Raw genomic sequence first — 15818 nt, 5'->3', positions numbered from 1 at the left:
AAAAAAAAAGGGATGCCCGGGTGGCTCAGCGGCTTGGAGCCTGCCTTCCGCCCAGGGCGTGATCCTGGAGACCGAGGATCGAGTCCCATGTCAGGCTCCCTGCATGGAGCCTGCTTCTCCCTCTGCCTGTGTCTCTGCCTCTCTCTGTGTGTGTTTCTCGTGAATAAATATGTTTTTTAAAAAAGAAAATATAAAATACCTATGAACAGGAGATGCATTCCAATAGTTTTAACTTCTTTGTGTGATAGATAACAAATATGAGGCATAATGTTGTTAGTCAGTTGTACCTACAGAGAACGGCAGTCTGGACCAGCACAATGTTAACCTTTGTGGTCACAAGAAGAAATTAAAACACTCATTTAAACTTCTAAAGGTATTTAGGTTGCAAAGAAGTACTACAGAATGATTTAAAAGAGTTTATTAAAAGCATAAATTCAGGCAGCCCTGGTGGCGCAGCAGTTTAGCACTGCCTGCAGCCCAGGGTATGATCCTGGAGACCCGGGGTCGAGTCCCACATCAGGTGCCCTGCATGGAGCCTGCTTCTCCCTCTGCCTGTGTCTCTGCCTCTCTCTCTGTCTCTCATGAATAATAAAATAAAAGCATACATTCTATAACATTTTGCTGAACTTCTAGGGGAGGAGGAAAGGCATTCCAGACAGGGGAAGTGAACATTTCTGACAGTAGCTTGCATGTGTGTTTTTCCGTGGCGGTATCATGTTTAGGTCCCATCAGGCCTGTGCAAACGGGGATGACCATGGTTTTATTTTAAAACGGCCATGACGACAGTGCGAGGAAAAGTTCATCTGGATGGCTATTGAAACATCAGATGGAAGCTCTCCGAGGTCCACAGCAGAGCAAGCAGGTAGATGGTCCCACAAAAGGCCTTGGGGAGGGTGTGCGGCACACGGGGGCGGAGGTGGCGAGGCCCCCCACGAGCCTAAACCCGGCGTCTGCACCTGCTGGGCTACCTGCACACAGCCTAAGGCTCGCACCATCACGCCACTTCTGACTTCTTACAGCACCTCCCCAGCCATCACAGGCCTCTCTGTGTTATCAGAGCGTCTCTGCGTCATCACCAGCTGCTGCCTATGTCATCATGGCACTTCTGACATCACTGGAGCACCTGTGAACAGAGACGCCTGGCCTTCTGGAGCCCAAGGGGCACGCAGCCGTTGCCAGGTGTAGGTCGCTGCCTTCAGCCAGAAGGGGCTCCTGCGGCCTGGGGAGGGGCTGCAGGCGACCTCTGCAGGCTCCTTCCAGCATTAAAAATATTTTAAAATATTTGCAAAAACAAAAACTTCCACCCAAAAAAATTTTTTTCAAAAAAAAATTTTTTAATTGCATTTTGCAACAGCACTGCTACAAGATGAAAATAGACATATGTGGTTTAAAAACGTTTTTTCGACCTAAAATTTGGGGTTTCTCCTGATTTTGGAAGAAATGACCCTGTTTTTGTGGGGCTCTGCCCTGTGCACAGTCAACCTCGGCTTCTGTTGAGACTTCCAGCGTGGGACCCCGGCTGCTGATCCCCACTGGGGGCCACCTCGGAGTGGCGGAAGGCTGCAGGAGCATGCCCAGGAACTGCGCAGCTGCCCCTCCACACCTCGCCCAGAGAGAGCCCGCCCAGGGTGCCGGGCATAGTGCAGGAGCTGGCTGTTCCGCAGAGGCCGGCCCCTCAGAATGCTAAGTGTGTTTGCAGTGGGACAAAGTTGGAAACAGCTTAGATGTCCACCAAGAGGGGCTGTGCAGGCATCTGCACCTGGGACACTGTGCTGTCACTTACAAGGAGGTAGCTCGATATGTCGAGGCGGGGAACAGTGTCCCAGACAGAAACAGCTGAACCATCAGCTTGGGTGGAGAAAACCCCAAAATGGTAAATCGTAATAGGAAATGTAATAATGGAAAATGTATATAGCTAGCCCTTCCCATGTGCCCCCTATGCTCTAAGAGCATTCCACATACTAACTTCTGCATCCTCGCAAAGCCACTCTCAGACAGAGGCAGGTGCAGAGGTCGGCAAGCCAATGACATTGAGCTGTCAAATGACTTGCTCGAAGTAAGAGGCAGAGCTCAGACTCAAACCCAGGCCATCGGGTTCCATACCTCGTCTTAACCGCTTTTCTTTTCTGCTTCTTATGTAGCAAGAAAGAGCAAGAGCCCAGAACAATACTGTGCATGTCCTACAGGCATCTTGATTTGTATATAAATGCACAGAAAAAAAGCCCAGCCGGGCTCCATGCCAAAGTGGCAAGTTACCTTGGGATACTGGTCAAAGCAGCTTTGGATCCTGCTCTTCCTAAACAAGAACTGCATTCATGCAGTATTTATATAAAATGTTAAATATAAACAAGGTTGAAATTTGAAAACAATGGGAAGGCAAGTCAGCAGCCCCGGCGCTCCTGGCAGCTACCAGAAAGGAGCTATTGACGAGGAGCCCAGATCTTCCCAGGAAGCCCCTCACTCCCCCGCACACAGGCTATCACAAACTCAAGCCTTAACGTTTATAAAAGGTTTATTCTTCAACAGTGATTTGTTTTTAAAAGATGATAAACTTCACTTCTCTTACAGTAGAAAAGAGGCAGAGGGAGGAGCAGGAGTCACGGGTGGATGGGTCTCCCACCCGACCAGACCAGACACCCAGACTGATGCGGCTGGGCTTCTGCACCTCTGCCCCGGCACCCAAACGCTGAGGGCCCTTGCTGGGGACAGCTTGGGGCAGAGACTCCCACCACCCCCAACAGGGAGTGGCTGGCTCAGCATACAGGAAGATGTCAGTTTAGGCTAGAGGAATGGGGCCCCAGACACCCAAGCCTGGTACCCATGCAGACTCGAGGGAGATTAAAGTCTGCTTGGGGAAGGAGACCGCTGGAGCAGCCTTGAGATGCATCTCGAGTTCACACTGTTGACTGAGACCTTGCAAAGGTGTCTCGCCTTCAGCCCAGGTGGATGGTCAATGGCCAAAGCTCCGGGTCTGGTTGGGCTGGACCGGGCAGCCTCCGCCCACATGGCTTTGGCACAAGAAGTCTGTGTTCCCAGGCTGGGTTTGGGGACAGTAGCCAGCCCTCCAGAGTAAAAGCCCTGTCCTATGTGGCTGAGCCACCAAGCAGGGACTGCAGTATTTCGTGACTATGGATAGGGCGCCAGGGGGAGGTGGCTTGAGCCTTCAGGAGCCCGGGCCCCTGGGCTGAATGGGTCAGGCTGGGCTCACTCGAGGGAGGGGACCCAGTGCCCACAGCACTGTGGGTCACTTGGACAGAAGGTTCCAGACAGTTCTTGTTAGTGAGGCTCCCCCTGAGTCTCGTCAGCAGCGGCTCCATCCCTGAGTGTGCCTGCACACGCCTGTGCACTTGTGTGTGTACGTGTGCTGGGGGTGTGCAGTGTGTGGACACGCATGTAGCAACTGGGGTGCTCAGACTTTAGTAGGACTGATGGGCCGTCCATGGAGAGAGTCTTGAAGAAGCGGGGCGTAGGGGCTGGGGAGCCGGTCTGGCTGAGTGGCCACGCTGGGCTGGCTCGTGGCATCTCTGGGACCCTGTGGAGAAAGACGGGAGCTGGATCACCAAGCCCGACACTCAGCCCCACCCTTGGCCATGCACCCACATCCTCCAGCATGGTGCAGCTCCCTGCCCGCCCCCCATCAGCAACACCCATGTATCAAGCTCAAGATGAGAAAAGGCTGGAGTGACGTACAGACCCCTGAAATGCAGTTACGAGAGCCTCCTGTCTCCCTACACGCCATCTCGCCGTGCCCTCGCCCCATTCCCGGGGTTGCCAAAACCGAAGCCCAAGAGGACGTGCCTGATCCGGTGAGGAGGGCCAAGCAAGGAGTCCAGGGCTTCTCTGCAGCACCGTGAGCACAAAAACTGGAAACCCCCTACATGTCCAGCGACCCAGGAGTGCATTTTTAAAATAGAGTCACAAGATGGCATTGAACCTGGACAGCTTTCACAAACCGAAACCCGAGGAGGGGAAAGCCAGCTGCAGGGTGGCCCATGAAAATCATTTTAATCATCTATTGTTCGCGGATATATTTATACAGACTTAGAGGGGAAAACTGACACACTGAATTCCTGGCAGTGGCTGCCTCCGGGGGGAAAGGTGAAACAGAACAGAATGTTCATGATTAATGTTGTTGAGTCTGGGTGACAGAGAATATCAGAGACTGTAATTTATCTACTTTTATTTTATTTTTTTCTTTTTTAGTTTCTCAACTAAGTTGTTAAAGGCAGCAATGATGATAAGGACTGGGAAGGGTCCCACCCACACCCATCTCTGCATCCTCTCAGCCCTCTGCCTTCCTTCCTCTGAAGAAGGGAGGGGTCCCCCACCGGCCCAGCAGTAAGGGCTGGAGTACCCCCAGAACCTCCATCCACTTATGCTTGTTCACGAACCCCAGTGGCTTGGCTTTCCAGGCAGTGAAGAGAATCAACCTCCACCCCACTCTGGGCAGGACAGAGGGAAGGGAAGAATCGAATCCCCCACTCTGGCTCCTCTCCCTTGGAGACAGATCTAAAGGCTTCCAGGACTGAGCCCATTCAAGCCAGGGGCAGGAATATGGGTTGTGGGCAGGCCAGGCCAGAGTGAGACAAGGCCCCCACACCCCAACACGCCACCATAGAGGGGCAACATGGGACACCTGGGGTGGCCAGAACTTCAGCAATGTGGCCCCATGAGCCACAATTTAAGAAAGCCTTGGTGAGAAATAAAAAGAGAAACCAGACTAAAAAGACCCCCGGTCTACCCCCAAGGAAGACACATGTAACAAATCCCCAAGGAACCTGAACATGAACCATATTCCTCCTCTTCCTATTCACTTTTGTTTAGCAGAGGAGTGAGGACTTAGAATGGAAGAGAAATTACTGAGAAGGTAGGAAAGGTCCAGTAACATTTCCCTGAAGGGCTTCCATGTACAGTTGTCCAAGATGTTCACTGCACAAGGGCACCTATCCAAGGGGGCTGCAAATGGGCTGTCATGCTCCATTTGCCAAACCCTCTGCCCTAGAGCTGGCCAGGTCTGCACAGAGTGGCTGTCTTTCTTATTGACATAAAAATACTCTAAATACTCTCCTAGGCTGGGACAGGCCCCCATTTCCTGCTTTCTCCCAAGCAGGGCAGCCCCTCAAGATTACTCCCGTGCCCCGGTGCGAGGCAAGAGGTGGGGCCTCCCCCAGGGACCCATGCTGAGGTTCAGCACAGGCTGCAGCCCACCATGCAGAGATTCTGGGTCTCCAAGACCACTAGTTGGTCACTTCCCAGGCACTTGCCTCCCAAACCAAAGCCTACAGGACACTGCATTCCCCAAGCAAACATGACTGGGGGGAGGGGCAGCGTCATCTGATGTGGAGGCTGAGCTGCCTTCCAGAAGGAATGGCAGTAGAATCTCTAAGTCAAAAACTCCCCTAATAACTTTAAAATTAGGTTCTGTGGGTAAAAAAAAAAAAAAAAAGAGACCCTAGTCTTGTCTTTACTTTATTGGGAGGGGGGCTGGGCTGGCAGGACGTGTTGGCTATGTCCCTGGCAGTCGCAGGGCTCTCGCCTCACAACCACCAGCCCTATCTGTGCTAAAAGGGAATAACACCTTCTCTGTGCCTGAGGACCCCACCCCTGCACCCTAAGAACGCCAACCAAGTTTCCACAAAAAGGAATCATGGCTAGCAAGGGGCCAACCTATGCACAATAAGGCATCCCAGAGAGATTCTTGGGAGACAGGGAGACAAGTCTCCAGCTAGGACACCCGGCTTTTGAGCCCGAGGACTGTGCCCTCAAGGACATCCCGTGGATACTCAGCTCTAACATGCTCAGGGCCCATCCTCCTATTCCCCGATTGGCAGGAGGAGCCCCACAGAGCCTGGCTGGGGACACAGCTGCCCCTCCCTCCTTGCAGGGCCTGCAGCACCTGCGCCCACGACTTGGCATTTTCTATTTTATTTCCGCCTCCAGTCCTGGCAATCGAAGCCAAGTGGAGGCAGCCAACTGGCCCAGAAGAGCAGGGCTGTTGCCTCGCCCTCGCTCTGTGGCTCTCAAGAAAGCTATTCAAACCCAAGCAGGCTTGCCCCAGAAGCTTGAGGGGGCGGCACATTTCTGAGAAACCAAAGTAAGAGCTATTTATCAGAGGTACAAACATAGAGCGAGTCGCCCCTGCCCGACCCCAAACTCTAGGGCCGGGCCTCCACCTGCTGCATTCCACCCCCAACCCGAGCAGGAGCAGAGCAGGAGCAGGACTCGGCTCTCCTAGGACCTCAGACCTAATGGAACCCGACGGAGAAGGTGAACTTCCACGGGCACAAGCATGCTTCTCCCCAGGTAGGCTGCCAGATAAAATCGGTCCAGTTAAAGCTGAATGTCAGGTAAACAATTCAGTTTTCAGGATATGCACGTCCCAGTGACAGCACGGCACACACCTACCCTAAAATATATTCATTGTTATCTGGCATTGAAATTTGGACATCCTTCTGTTGTTGTTTCTTAAAAGGGTGGGAGTGTTTATCTGCATGTCTTTATTCTACCTGGCAAACCAACCGTCGGGCTGAATCCCGGGTATGCAATTGGTGTTCAGTTGATGCTGAAATTCTTTTTCCTGGTCAGTCATCCCAGATTGATTGATTGATTTAGGGTTTGGGTAGTTTTTGTTTTTGTTTTTTGTTTTGTTTTGTTTTGAGAGAGAGAGAGAGAGCATATGTGAGCAGAGGTGGGTGGTAGAGGGGGAAGAGGGAGAGAGGGAGAGGAGGAGAGAGGATCCTAAGCAGGCTCCATGCCCATGGAGTCCAACATGGGGCTCTAGCTCACGACCCTGAGATCATGACCTGAGCTGAAATCAAGAGTCTGATGCTCAACTGAGCCACCCCGGCATCCCCATCCCAGATTTATTTAGACTCTCGTTTCTCCAACAACTGATCATTTACATCAGAATCCCCTTGGGGGTGTCCATTAAAATATGAATTCCTAAAAATAAAATATAAAATAAAATAAAATAAAATAAAATAAAATAAATAAAAAATATAAAATAAAATAATAAAATAAAATTAAATTAAAAAATAATAAAATAAAATAAAATAAAATAAGGATTCCTGGGCTCCATCCATTCCAGAGGCTCCAGAAGGATGCCCAGGGCTCTGCACTTTGAGCCAACTTTCTCAGAGGCGTCTAGGGCACCAGAGGTTTGAGCAGCTGGTTGGAACCTTGACCCTACCTCCCTAAGACAACTGTGCAAATGAGACAGCAGCCCACCGAGTGCTATCGCCTTCCACCTCCTACCAGGCCTGGGACCACAAAACAGCCATTGGCTCAGAACACAAAAATATATAAGTACGAATTTGCAGTCTATAGACACTCCAGATGAAGTTTAGGCTGAAGAAATGTGTGAGATCCAAAGTGTTTCAAGCCACAAGAGTTCTACTCGCTACAGGAAGGGGAGTGGGAGGGGGGGCGCGAGGCGTTACCTGGTACCCACCTACAGTCTTGCTTCTTGTAGCACAGTGCCCTTGGGAGCTGGTGTCATCAGGGATTCAGAATAGGCCTGAATGGCCTCCTTATCCTTTGAGCCCTTTTTACTACTACTCCAAAATAAATAGCATTTCTCCTAGAAGATAACCAAGCTAATTTATAATTGACGCCGCAGCCAAACACAAAAGGTTGACATGGTTCTTCAATTTTTGGAAAGCAAAGAGCAGGGTGTTAAGCCCAACTGTGAATGAATGGGAATGCTGAGACCTGGGGGATGGGTGCCCTTCACTAGGGGAAGAAATGCCTTCAGAAAACGTGCTCGGGGGCAGCCCGGTGGCTCAGCGGTTTAGCGCCGCCTTCAGCCCAAAGCATGATCCTGGAGACCCGGGATCGAGTCGCGTATCAGGCTCCCTGCATGGAGCCTGCTTCTCCCTGTGCCTGTGTCCCTGCCTCTCTCTCTCTGTCTCTCATGAATAAATAAAATCTTTAAAAAAACAAAAACAAAAACAAAAACAAAAACAAAAAAACGTGCTTGGTCCAACAGACAAGCTACGCAGGAAAGGGTTTACCCACCTGCACATCTAGGTGTGGCTCAGGACACAAGGTGGGGAGACGGGCCATAGTGGGCAGGACGCCCTGGTGAAGAACCAGCGGGCTGAGCTGGTTCTTTGTTTTAAATGGGCCAGGAACAGAATTTTCTGTTAAAGAGGCTTGCTACTTGAAAGGAATGACTTAAAAAGAAAAATCTGCGTGAAATGAAAATATGTTGAGTTCATCAGCATATAAATTTTTTTTCTTTTAATCGGGACAAATAACATAAAAATAAGTGAGGCCTGACCCCCCCGTTAAGCTTCCGAACAACAACAACATAAAAAGTCATGGAATAAATTTCCATTCTGTGGCCTCCAGTGCCACCCATGGGGAGGGAGTCTCAGTGGCATCCTCAGGGAGTCTGGGGGCCACACGCTCACCTGGGGTCAGGCCTGGGGGGAAGGGGCCCTATAGCCAGCAATTTCACATAGGTTTCCTCACTCTCCTTCCCCATCCCACTTCTGATGGAGACTCAGGAGAGAGGAAACAGAGGTGGAGGCTGGGCTGGCCCCTCACCAGCCAGTCCCCAGGACCCCCGCCTGTGGCAATGCATCTTCACTAGTGGAAACACCCAAGGAGGGATCCACATGCTGGGAGCCTTGGCTTTTAGTCCCTTCCGCCCTCCCAACATAAATCAGCCTAAGAACCATAGGGTTCCCTGGAGTGCCAGCCCTCCTCAGCCCGGCCTCCCGGGCCCCTAGCGGGCTGCTCCCACCCACCGGTCAGCAGGAGCTCAAGCAGCAGAGCGATGGTGTGGTGAGAGCGCATGGGCCCCCGCACCCTCGCACCAGGGCAAACCTTCCCCACTAGAGGACGGGGAATTTGGAAGGCAAATCGGGTAAAGGGTCTGAAACCCAAACTTCCCTGAAACCCGGGAAGGTTTGTCATGACCCCAGCAAGCAAGCAAGCATGCAAGCTGCCCCCGAGAAAGAGAAGTCAGAAGAGCTGTTTGCCAAAGCTGAAGCAAGAAATCAGGCGCCATGGGGGCCTAAGGGCCCTCCCACATGCCTCGCCCACCTCGGCCTTGGGGCCTTTGCACTGGCCATTCCTTCTCTCAGAGCACTCCTTCTGTGACTCTGTGCAGAGTGCGTCATCACCATCCACATCTGAGCTAACTTCTACCTCTCCTCCTGAGAAGCCTTTCCTGACACTCTCTCTAGAGCTGTCCCCAACCCCCTTGAATGCTGTGCTGTGCTGTCCAGTCCAGTAGCCACATATGGCTGTTAAGCCTTTAAAATGGGATGAGTCCAAATCAAAACCTGCAGTAGGTATAAAATACACCCTGCATTTCGAAAGCTGAACATGAAAAAACAATGTGAAATATTTTTATATTTTTTATATTGATTACATGTTGATGTGGTTGTATTTTGGACCTCTCCAAGTTAAACAAAATATATTATTAAAATTGATTTCTTTTTACTTAACATAGCTATTAGAAAATGTAAATTTAAAATCACACACCCGGCTCACGTATTTCTCCTGGACAGCACTGACCTTGTCTGTCACGTTTTCTGACATCTTTATCATCAGCGAAATTACCTTTCCTGTTTACTCGGTTTGCATGTGTCTCCCTAACTAGAATACCATGCTCCCCCAGAGCAGGGCCCATGTCTGTCTTGTTCACAGCTATCTGCCCCGTCCCTGCAGAGCCTGGCACCCACAGGTGCTGACATGATGAACAAACCATTCAAGTATTCAAGTACCAGGTCTCATCACCCGAAGCCCACTGGCAGCCCTTCCCAGGGAGAGTCCCCAGGCCTCCCAGGACCAGCAGAAAAGTGACATTGTGGGATGTGAGAGAGGCAAGCATGCAGTGACAGCTCCCCTGCCCCAGGCAGAGACGTGGGACCACTGCCCAAGGTGGGCTCTAGGCTGGGAGTGTCTGCGGGGACGACTGGAGGGATGCCCAGGGGACCCCATCTGAGCCCCACCTTCCCCCGGCAGGCAAGCAATGGGCCATTCAGCCCTGGCCTCACTCTGGCCACTACCTACTTGGCTCCGCAACTGGTGGATGATGGGGATGAGCAGCAGGATGCAGCCCAGCGCGAGGAGGACGTACTGGGCGTAGTGCAACACATTGGGCATCAACACAAGCTGGGTATAGAAGGTCTTCAGGGGCTTGCCTTCCATTGCCCCGCTCTGGGGATGGAGAACAGCAAACAAATGCGTGGAGCCACACATCCTCGGACCCCCCACCCCTTCCCCATCTCAGGACCACAGGTCTGTGATGGAGCTTGCAAGGGAGTCTCATTTTCCTTGGGGCCACACAATGGGACTACATTTCCCAGACTCCCTTGCAGCTGGGCAAGGCCATGCGATCATATTCTGGCCAATGGGACTTGGGCCTAGTATGCTACAACTTCGGACCTGGCCCATAGACACCTGCCACGGGATTCTCTCCTGCATGGGTCCCAATTCCTGGATTGGGGTGGGTTCTGAGGATCTTGAAGAGGGCAGGACCACATGCCAGCAGGAGCATGAGTGTCCCTGAATGACCACATGGAGCAGAGCTCCGCCTCCAAAAACCTGTCCAGACTGTGATGTGAACAGGCTGTTCCTTTGGATGCTAGTTCTGTTTGATTGAAGATGCACTGGCCAGAAGCAACCCCAAAAAGCCAGGAGAAAAAAAAGTTCAAGTGAAAGGCTGACCCCCTGGAAAGCAACTTCCCTTCTCTCAGGAGAAGTGATCAAGCACATTTTCAAAATTATACTGTGGACCAGGGCTTTACAGTTTTCATGCAGCTTCTGTCTTTCTCACCTATCAACGCAGTGGGATAACTGATAGGAAGGGTTTGGACTTTGTGAAGCTTCTCATGGATTGTTCTACATCCTACATTCCAGCTGCCAGCCTACCCCTACCCTCCACAAACAGCCCTTTGCCCCCAAAGCCCACACTGGTTCCTGCCTGGGGTCCCAAACACTGTGCCCAAGGGCACCCAGGCAGGCAACCAGAAGCAGCCTCACCTCTTCAAACCACACCAATGGCAGGACCACGGGCTGGATCTTCCCCGTTTGTCTGGAAATAAGTGAGACAAAGCAAGTAAGAAGTTTTGTCAGGGTGTTTAATGTCAGGCAGCTTTGGTCATGTGATCCTAAGCTCCAGGGTCAGGAGGGATTTGATTTTGTAACAAGTGGATTGGTGCAGGCTTGAGTAATGGGCATTTCCTGGGAGGGAGCAACTTGACAACCTGTAATATCTTTCTGAATTAAAAATTCACATCTCCTATAAGGTGGGGACTGCCAGTGACCTGGCTGAGGTCCCTCTGTTCCTTTTAGAAACAAAACCCCAAATTTGATATTCAGGATGGCAGTGTACCCAGCGAACTAACAATAGGGTTTATGCTCACCTCCTGCTTTCCTTTGGAGAGTCTGGAATCTGGGTCCATGCCAGAACAGAGGCTGCCTACGTGACCAGGCCCCAATAAACACACTGGGCACTGAGTCTCTAATGGGCTTCTCTGGTAAAAACACTTCACACGTATTGTCACAACTCATTACTGGAGGAATTAAGGGTATCCTGTATGACTCTCCTGGGAGAGGGCTCTGGAGGCTACTGTGTGGCTCATCCAGACTTCACCCCATGCACCTTTTCCTTTGTTGATTTTGTTGGAATCCTTCCACTGTAATAAATCACAGCCACAGGTAGGACTATGTGCTGAATCCTATGAGTCTTCCCATTGAGTCATCGAACCTGAGAGTGGTCTTGGAGACCCCTGACACAACACTTATTAGCTAACTGTGTGACCTTGGGCACGCTCCCCACCCTCTCTGTCTCCTCTGTAAAGTGGTGATTACAATGGCACTCCTCATGGGGCTCTACTGCTCAAAATGCAGTAACATGACCAGACTGGTTAGAGGAACACCCACCATATAGAAAGTGCTCCAGGTTTGTTACTGCTGTCATTGTTAAATCCTAGCAAACAAATGGACGAAAATATTCTGCAGCTGCTTGTGGAGGACGGGAGGCGTGGGTTGGCTTATAGAAGGCATAGCTGGACACAGGGGAAATGGAATGCAGTAGGGGACAGAACCAAAGTCAACACAAAAGGCCAAAATCTCTCAATCACCACTCTTAAACATCTCTTGGGCCACCTATTACGTAGAGTATTGTGCAGTGAAATGAATTTACACAGCATTACCTACAGAGGAGACACAGAAAACATTACAGAGGGGCACCTGGGTGGCTCAGTGGGTTAAGCATCTGCCTTCAGCTCAGGTCATGATCTTGGGGTCCTGGGATCCAGCCCCGCACTGGGCTCTCTGCTCAGTGGGGAGTCTGCTTTGCCCTCTGCCTCTGCCCTTCCCCTCAGATTGGGGCTCTTTCTCAAATAAATTTAAAAAATAAAATAAAATAAAAACACTACAGAAATACAATAGAAGGTCCACGTTGGTCTTTTTTTATCCGAATTTGTAAGAACTGATGTAAATTAAATGCAAATAGCATGCAACTCTGCTGCCTTTATCTTGTGGGCAAACAACACAAAAGTTCCCCAGACAAGCCACAGTTAAACAGCTCAGCTTGCGGGCAGCTGTGCCTCCGGTCTTTTCCCACACCCGTTGCCACTGGCCCTCGGGGATGGTGGGAATCACTGCTGTTAGACCAGCTCCCTGGAGGCCACTGCTCCAGCCTGAACTAGAGGTCAGACATCTGCATAGCCTCATCCTGAACAGATGCAGACACAGAGGCCCAGAGAGGTCAGGGTAGAGGCCCTGGGGTCACCAACAGGCAGAACTCAGCGGCCCACGTGTACTGCTGGCTTGAGCAGCGTTTGTCAAGAAATCCAACTCACGGGGCACCTGGGGGGCTCAGCGGTTGAGCGTCTGCCTTTGGCTCAGGGTGTGATCCTAGGGTCCTGGGATCAAGCCCCACATCGGGCTCCCTGCAGGGAGCCTGCTTTTCCCTCTGCCTCTGTTTCTCTGTCTCTCTCATGAATACATAAAACCTTTAAAAAAAAATTCAAATTCACTTCCAATAGGTGAAAATTAAGCCCCTGATAAAATTCAGATTTTGAAAAATGCATTTGAAGATGCATCGGATGGGGCGGCAGCAGGCATGAGCTCCCTGATGCAGGCAGGGGCTAGCCCTTGGTGCCCTCCCCACCCAGTCTGCCCAGCTCTTCCCAGTCACCTGCTGCCTCCTGCCCCCATGAAGTGGTGTGGGCCCCAAAGCCCGAGGCTGGGTGGCAGATGCCTGGTGGCAGGGCGTTTGACCACCCACAAATCTTCCACGAGCAAACCCTCTGACAGCCTCACAATGCACAACTTAAAAGCCAGGGTGGGAGCAAAAGAGAGGCGCGTATTCTTTCCAGCTGAAAGGCATTTTACAAAGCTGAAGAGATGCTCACATTCCTGCAGCCCAGAAATTCTTCCTAGGGAAATTTTTTTAATGAAACTATTTCAAATATGCTTTAAAAAAAAAAAAAAGACAAAAACCAGAACCCAGATGCTACCATAATGACTAAGTCAGTGCACCGTCTCGCCCAGCTCCATCACAACACCACGCTCTGACAAGAGCTGACGAGGACATGGAGGTTGGAGCGCTCCCACACTGCTGGCGGGAAGGTCAACGAGGCAGCTGCTGTACACAACAGCCCAGCAGCCCCTCCAACGCCTAAACGTGGAGTTTCTCTCTGATGCAGCAATTTTGCTCCAAGGCATCTACCCAAAAGAAATGAAAGCACGCATCCACACAGAAATGTATACCTGCATGCTCAGAGCAGGCATTGCTCATGATGGCCCAAAACAAGAAAATCCCAAATATCCATCAGCTGATAAATGAAACATGCCCACTGCAGACAATGGAATAAGATTTGGCCATAAAAAGGAAGAAGCTGCTACAACATGGATGAGCCTTGCAAGCATGATGCTGAGTGAGAAGCTGGACACAGAAGGTCATTACTATATGATCCTCTTTATAGGAAGTGTCCAGAACAGGCAAATCCATAGACAGAAAGTAGACAAGGGGTTGCCAGGGGCTGGGGGAAGGGGAGGGGCAATGGCTGCTAACAGGGACAGGTGTCTTTGGGGGTGATGGAAACGTTCTAAACTTGACAGAGCAATGGCTGCACAACTCTGAATATGCTACAAATCACTGAAGTGTACCTTTTTTCTTTTTTTATATTTGATTTAAATTCAAATTGCCGGGGATCCCTGGGTGGCGCAGCGGTTTGGCGCCTGCCTTTGGCCCAGGGCGCGATCCTGGAGACCCGGGATCGAATCCCACATCGGGCTCCCGGTGCATGGAGCCTGTTTCTCCCTCTGCCTGTGTCTCTGCGCCTCTCTCTCTCTGTGACTATCATAAATAAAAAAATAAAAAAAAAAAAATTAAAAAAAAAAATAAATAAATTCAAATTGCCAACATATATAGTATAACCCCCACTGTTCATCTCATCATGTATCCTCCTTAGTCCCATCACCCTGAAATGTACCTTTTCAAAGGGTGCTTTTATGGTATGTGAATTATATCTCCGTAAGCTCGCTATCCAAAACAAACAACAACAAAAACAAAATCAAGGCTTAAAAAAATGTCTTCTATAAAGTGAAGAGTCACACTTTAAAATGCTATTTGGTATGTTTCCATGTTCAAATACTTGCTTTGCCAGGATTGTTTTTTGTTTTTTGTTTTTTTCCAATTTTCTGTTGAATGGGAAACCACTTGGATGCAAGGGTCTGGTGAATTTGGGAGACAGATGTTAAGAGAGAAAACCAGGATTTCAGGGCAGGGAGCAGACTCCACATGCAGGAGGACCATCTCCCTCCCCATTAGCTTGTCCCTCGGGAGACCCCCGTCCCTGGGATCCCGGCCCCAGCCCCCACGGTCACTTACCCGATGCCTTTAATGGCCTTGATATACAGGCTCAGCTGCAGTTTCACGGAGCAGTTCATGGGGATCCCAGTGACCTGTGGCGGCAAGCACAGAGAGGGGCCTGCGCTCGCTGGAGCACCGGGGACACTCCAGACACCTGTCCCTGCTCCAGACAGTGGGTACAGGGGCCTTCCCCCCACCTCCCCACCCCACCCCCTGACTCCAAGCCCTTCCAGGCAAACACACACTTCCCTCTTCCGTGCACGGGCTTCCCCAGGTGTAGAATGTCATTTCTGCACTCACCCTCCTCCCCCGGTCCATCAGCTAAGCTAAACAAAATAGATTTGCATGTGGAAAAAGTCACTCTCCTCCGGATTCACACAACTTTTCAACTTTTCCTGTCTCAAACCTTGTGTATTGGTCCTTCATGTCTAATTTTATGGTTGCCTTTTGCTTTTTTCTCAAGAACTTTTTAATTTCCAAGTTCGAGGCAGTGACAACAAACTTCCTTTGTGGCGGAAACCTACTTTTTTTTTTTTTTGGATAATTTTTTTGCATACAAAAATAGCAGGAGAGGTGACATACACATATAACCAAGCTCAGAGGGGTGGCTCCCGAAGCAGGAAGGAACCAAGGTTTGAGGTCAGGGAGGCCACAGCTGCTGCTTCTCCACGGAGGCCCGTTTCCTCATCCTCATTAGCAAAAGGAGCTAATTGCCCCCACCAGCTCCCAGAATTTCTGCACGGCAAAATAAGGTGCCAGTCTCAGAACCGTAAATGCTTGTTCGATGACCACGTACGTGGGTGGGAAAGGACGTTATCTTCCTTGATAAGCAGGCCTCGTGGGCCTGGGTGGCACAGCGGGACGGGGCAAAGGCCGTGCTCCTTGGATGGGGGAGAGCTTGAACCCAAGAACCTGGAGGGATGGGAGTAAGTCCGTCCTGTGTGGTAACGTGTTAACATAGCAAGCCCAAGGCTGC

The 15818-nt window shown here is 50.7% G+C and overlaps 1 protein-coding gene across 10 annotated transcripts in view; it reads right to left on the bottom strand.

The window, feature by feature from the left end:
* Nucleotides 1-2494: 2494 nt before the first annotated feature.
* Nucleotides 2495-15818, bottom strand: part of SCARB1 (scavenger receptor class B member 1) — a 100132-nt gene continuing 86808 nt past the window's right edge. For 8 of the 10 annotated variants that reach the window (XM_049101784.1, XM_049101783.1, XM_035706379.2 and 5 more), the window contains 5 exons: nucleotides 14861-14934; nucleotides 10999-11050; nucleotides 10027-10173; nucleotides 7451-7579; nucleotides 3394-3532 (listed from right to left, as the gene is read on the bottom strand). In XM_049101784.1, coding sequence (XP_048957741.1) covers nucleotides 7451-7579; nucleotides 10027-10173; nucleotides 10999-11050; nucleotides 14861-14934 — 402 coding nt within the window. In that variant the 3' untranslated portion in view covers nucleotides 3394-3532. Of the gene's footprint in view, nucleotides 3533-7450; nucleotides 7580-10026; nucleotides 10174-10998; nucleotides 11051-14860; nucleotides 14935-15818 lie in introns of all 10 variants that reach the window. The other 2 variants (XM_049101782.1, XM_025473609.3) reach the window with 1 other exon arrangement.

The sequence above is a fragment of the Canis lupus genome, chromosome 26, assembly GCF_003254725.2.
Source record: "Canis lupus dingo isolate Sandy chromosome 26, ASM325472v2, whole genome shotgun sequence".
Taxonomy (NCBI): Eukaryota; Metazoa; Chordata; class Mammalia; order Carnivora; family Canidae; genus Canis; species Canis lupus.
This window is presented reverse-complemented; position numbering and strand designations above follow the sequence as displayed.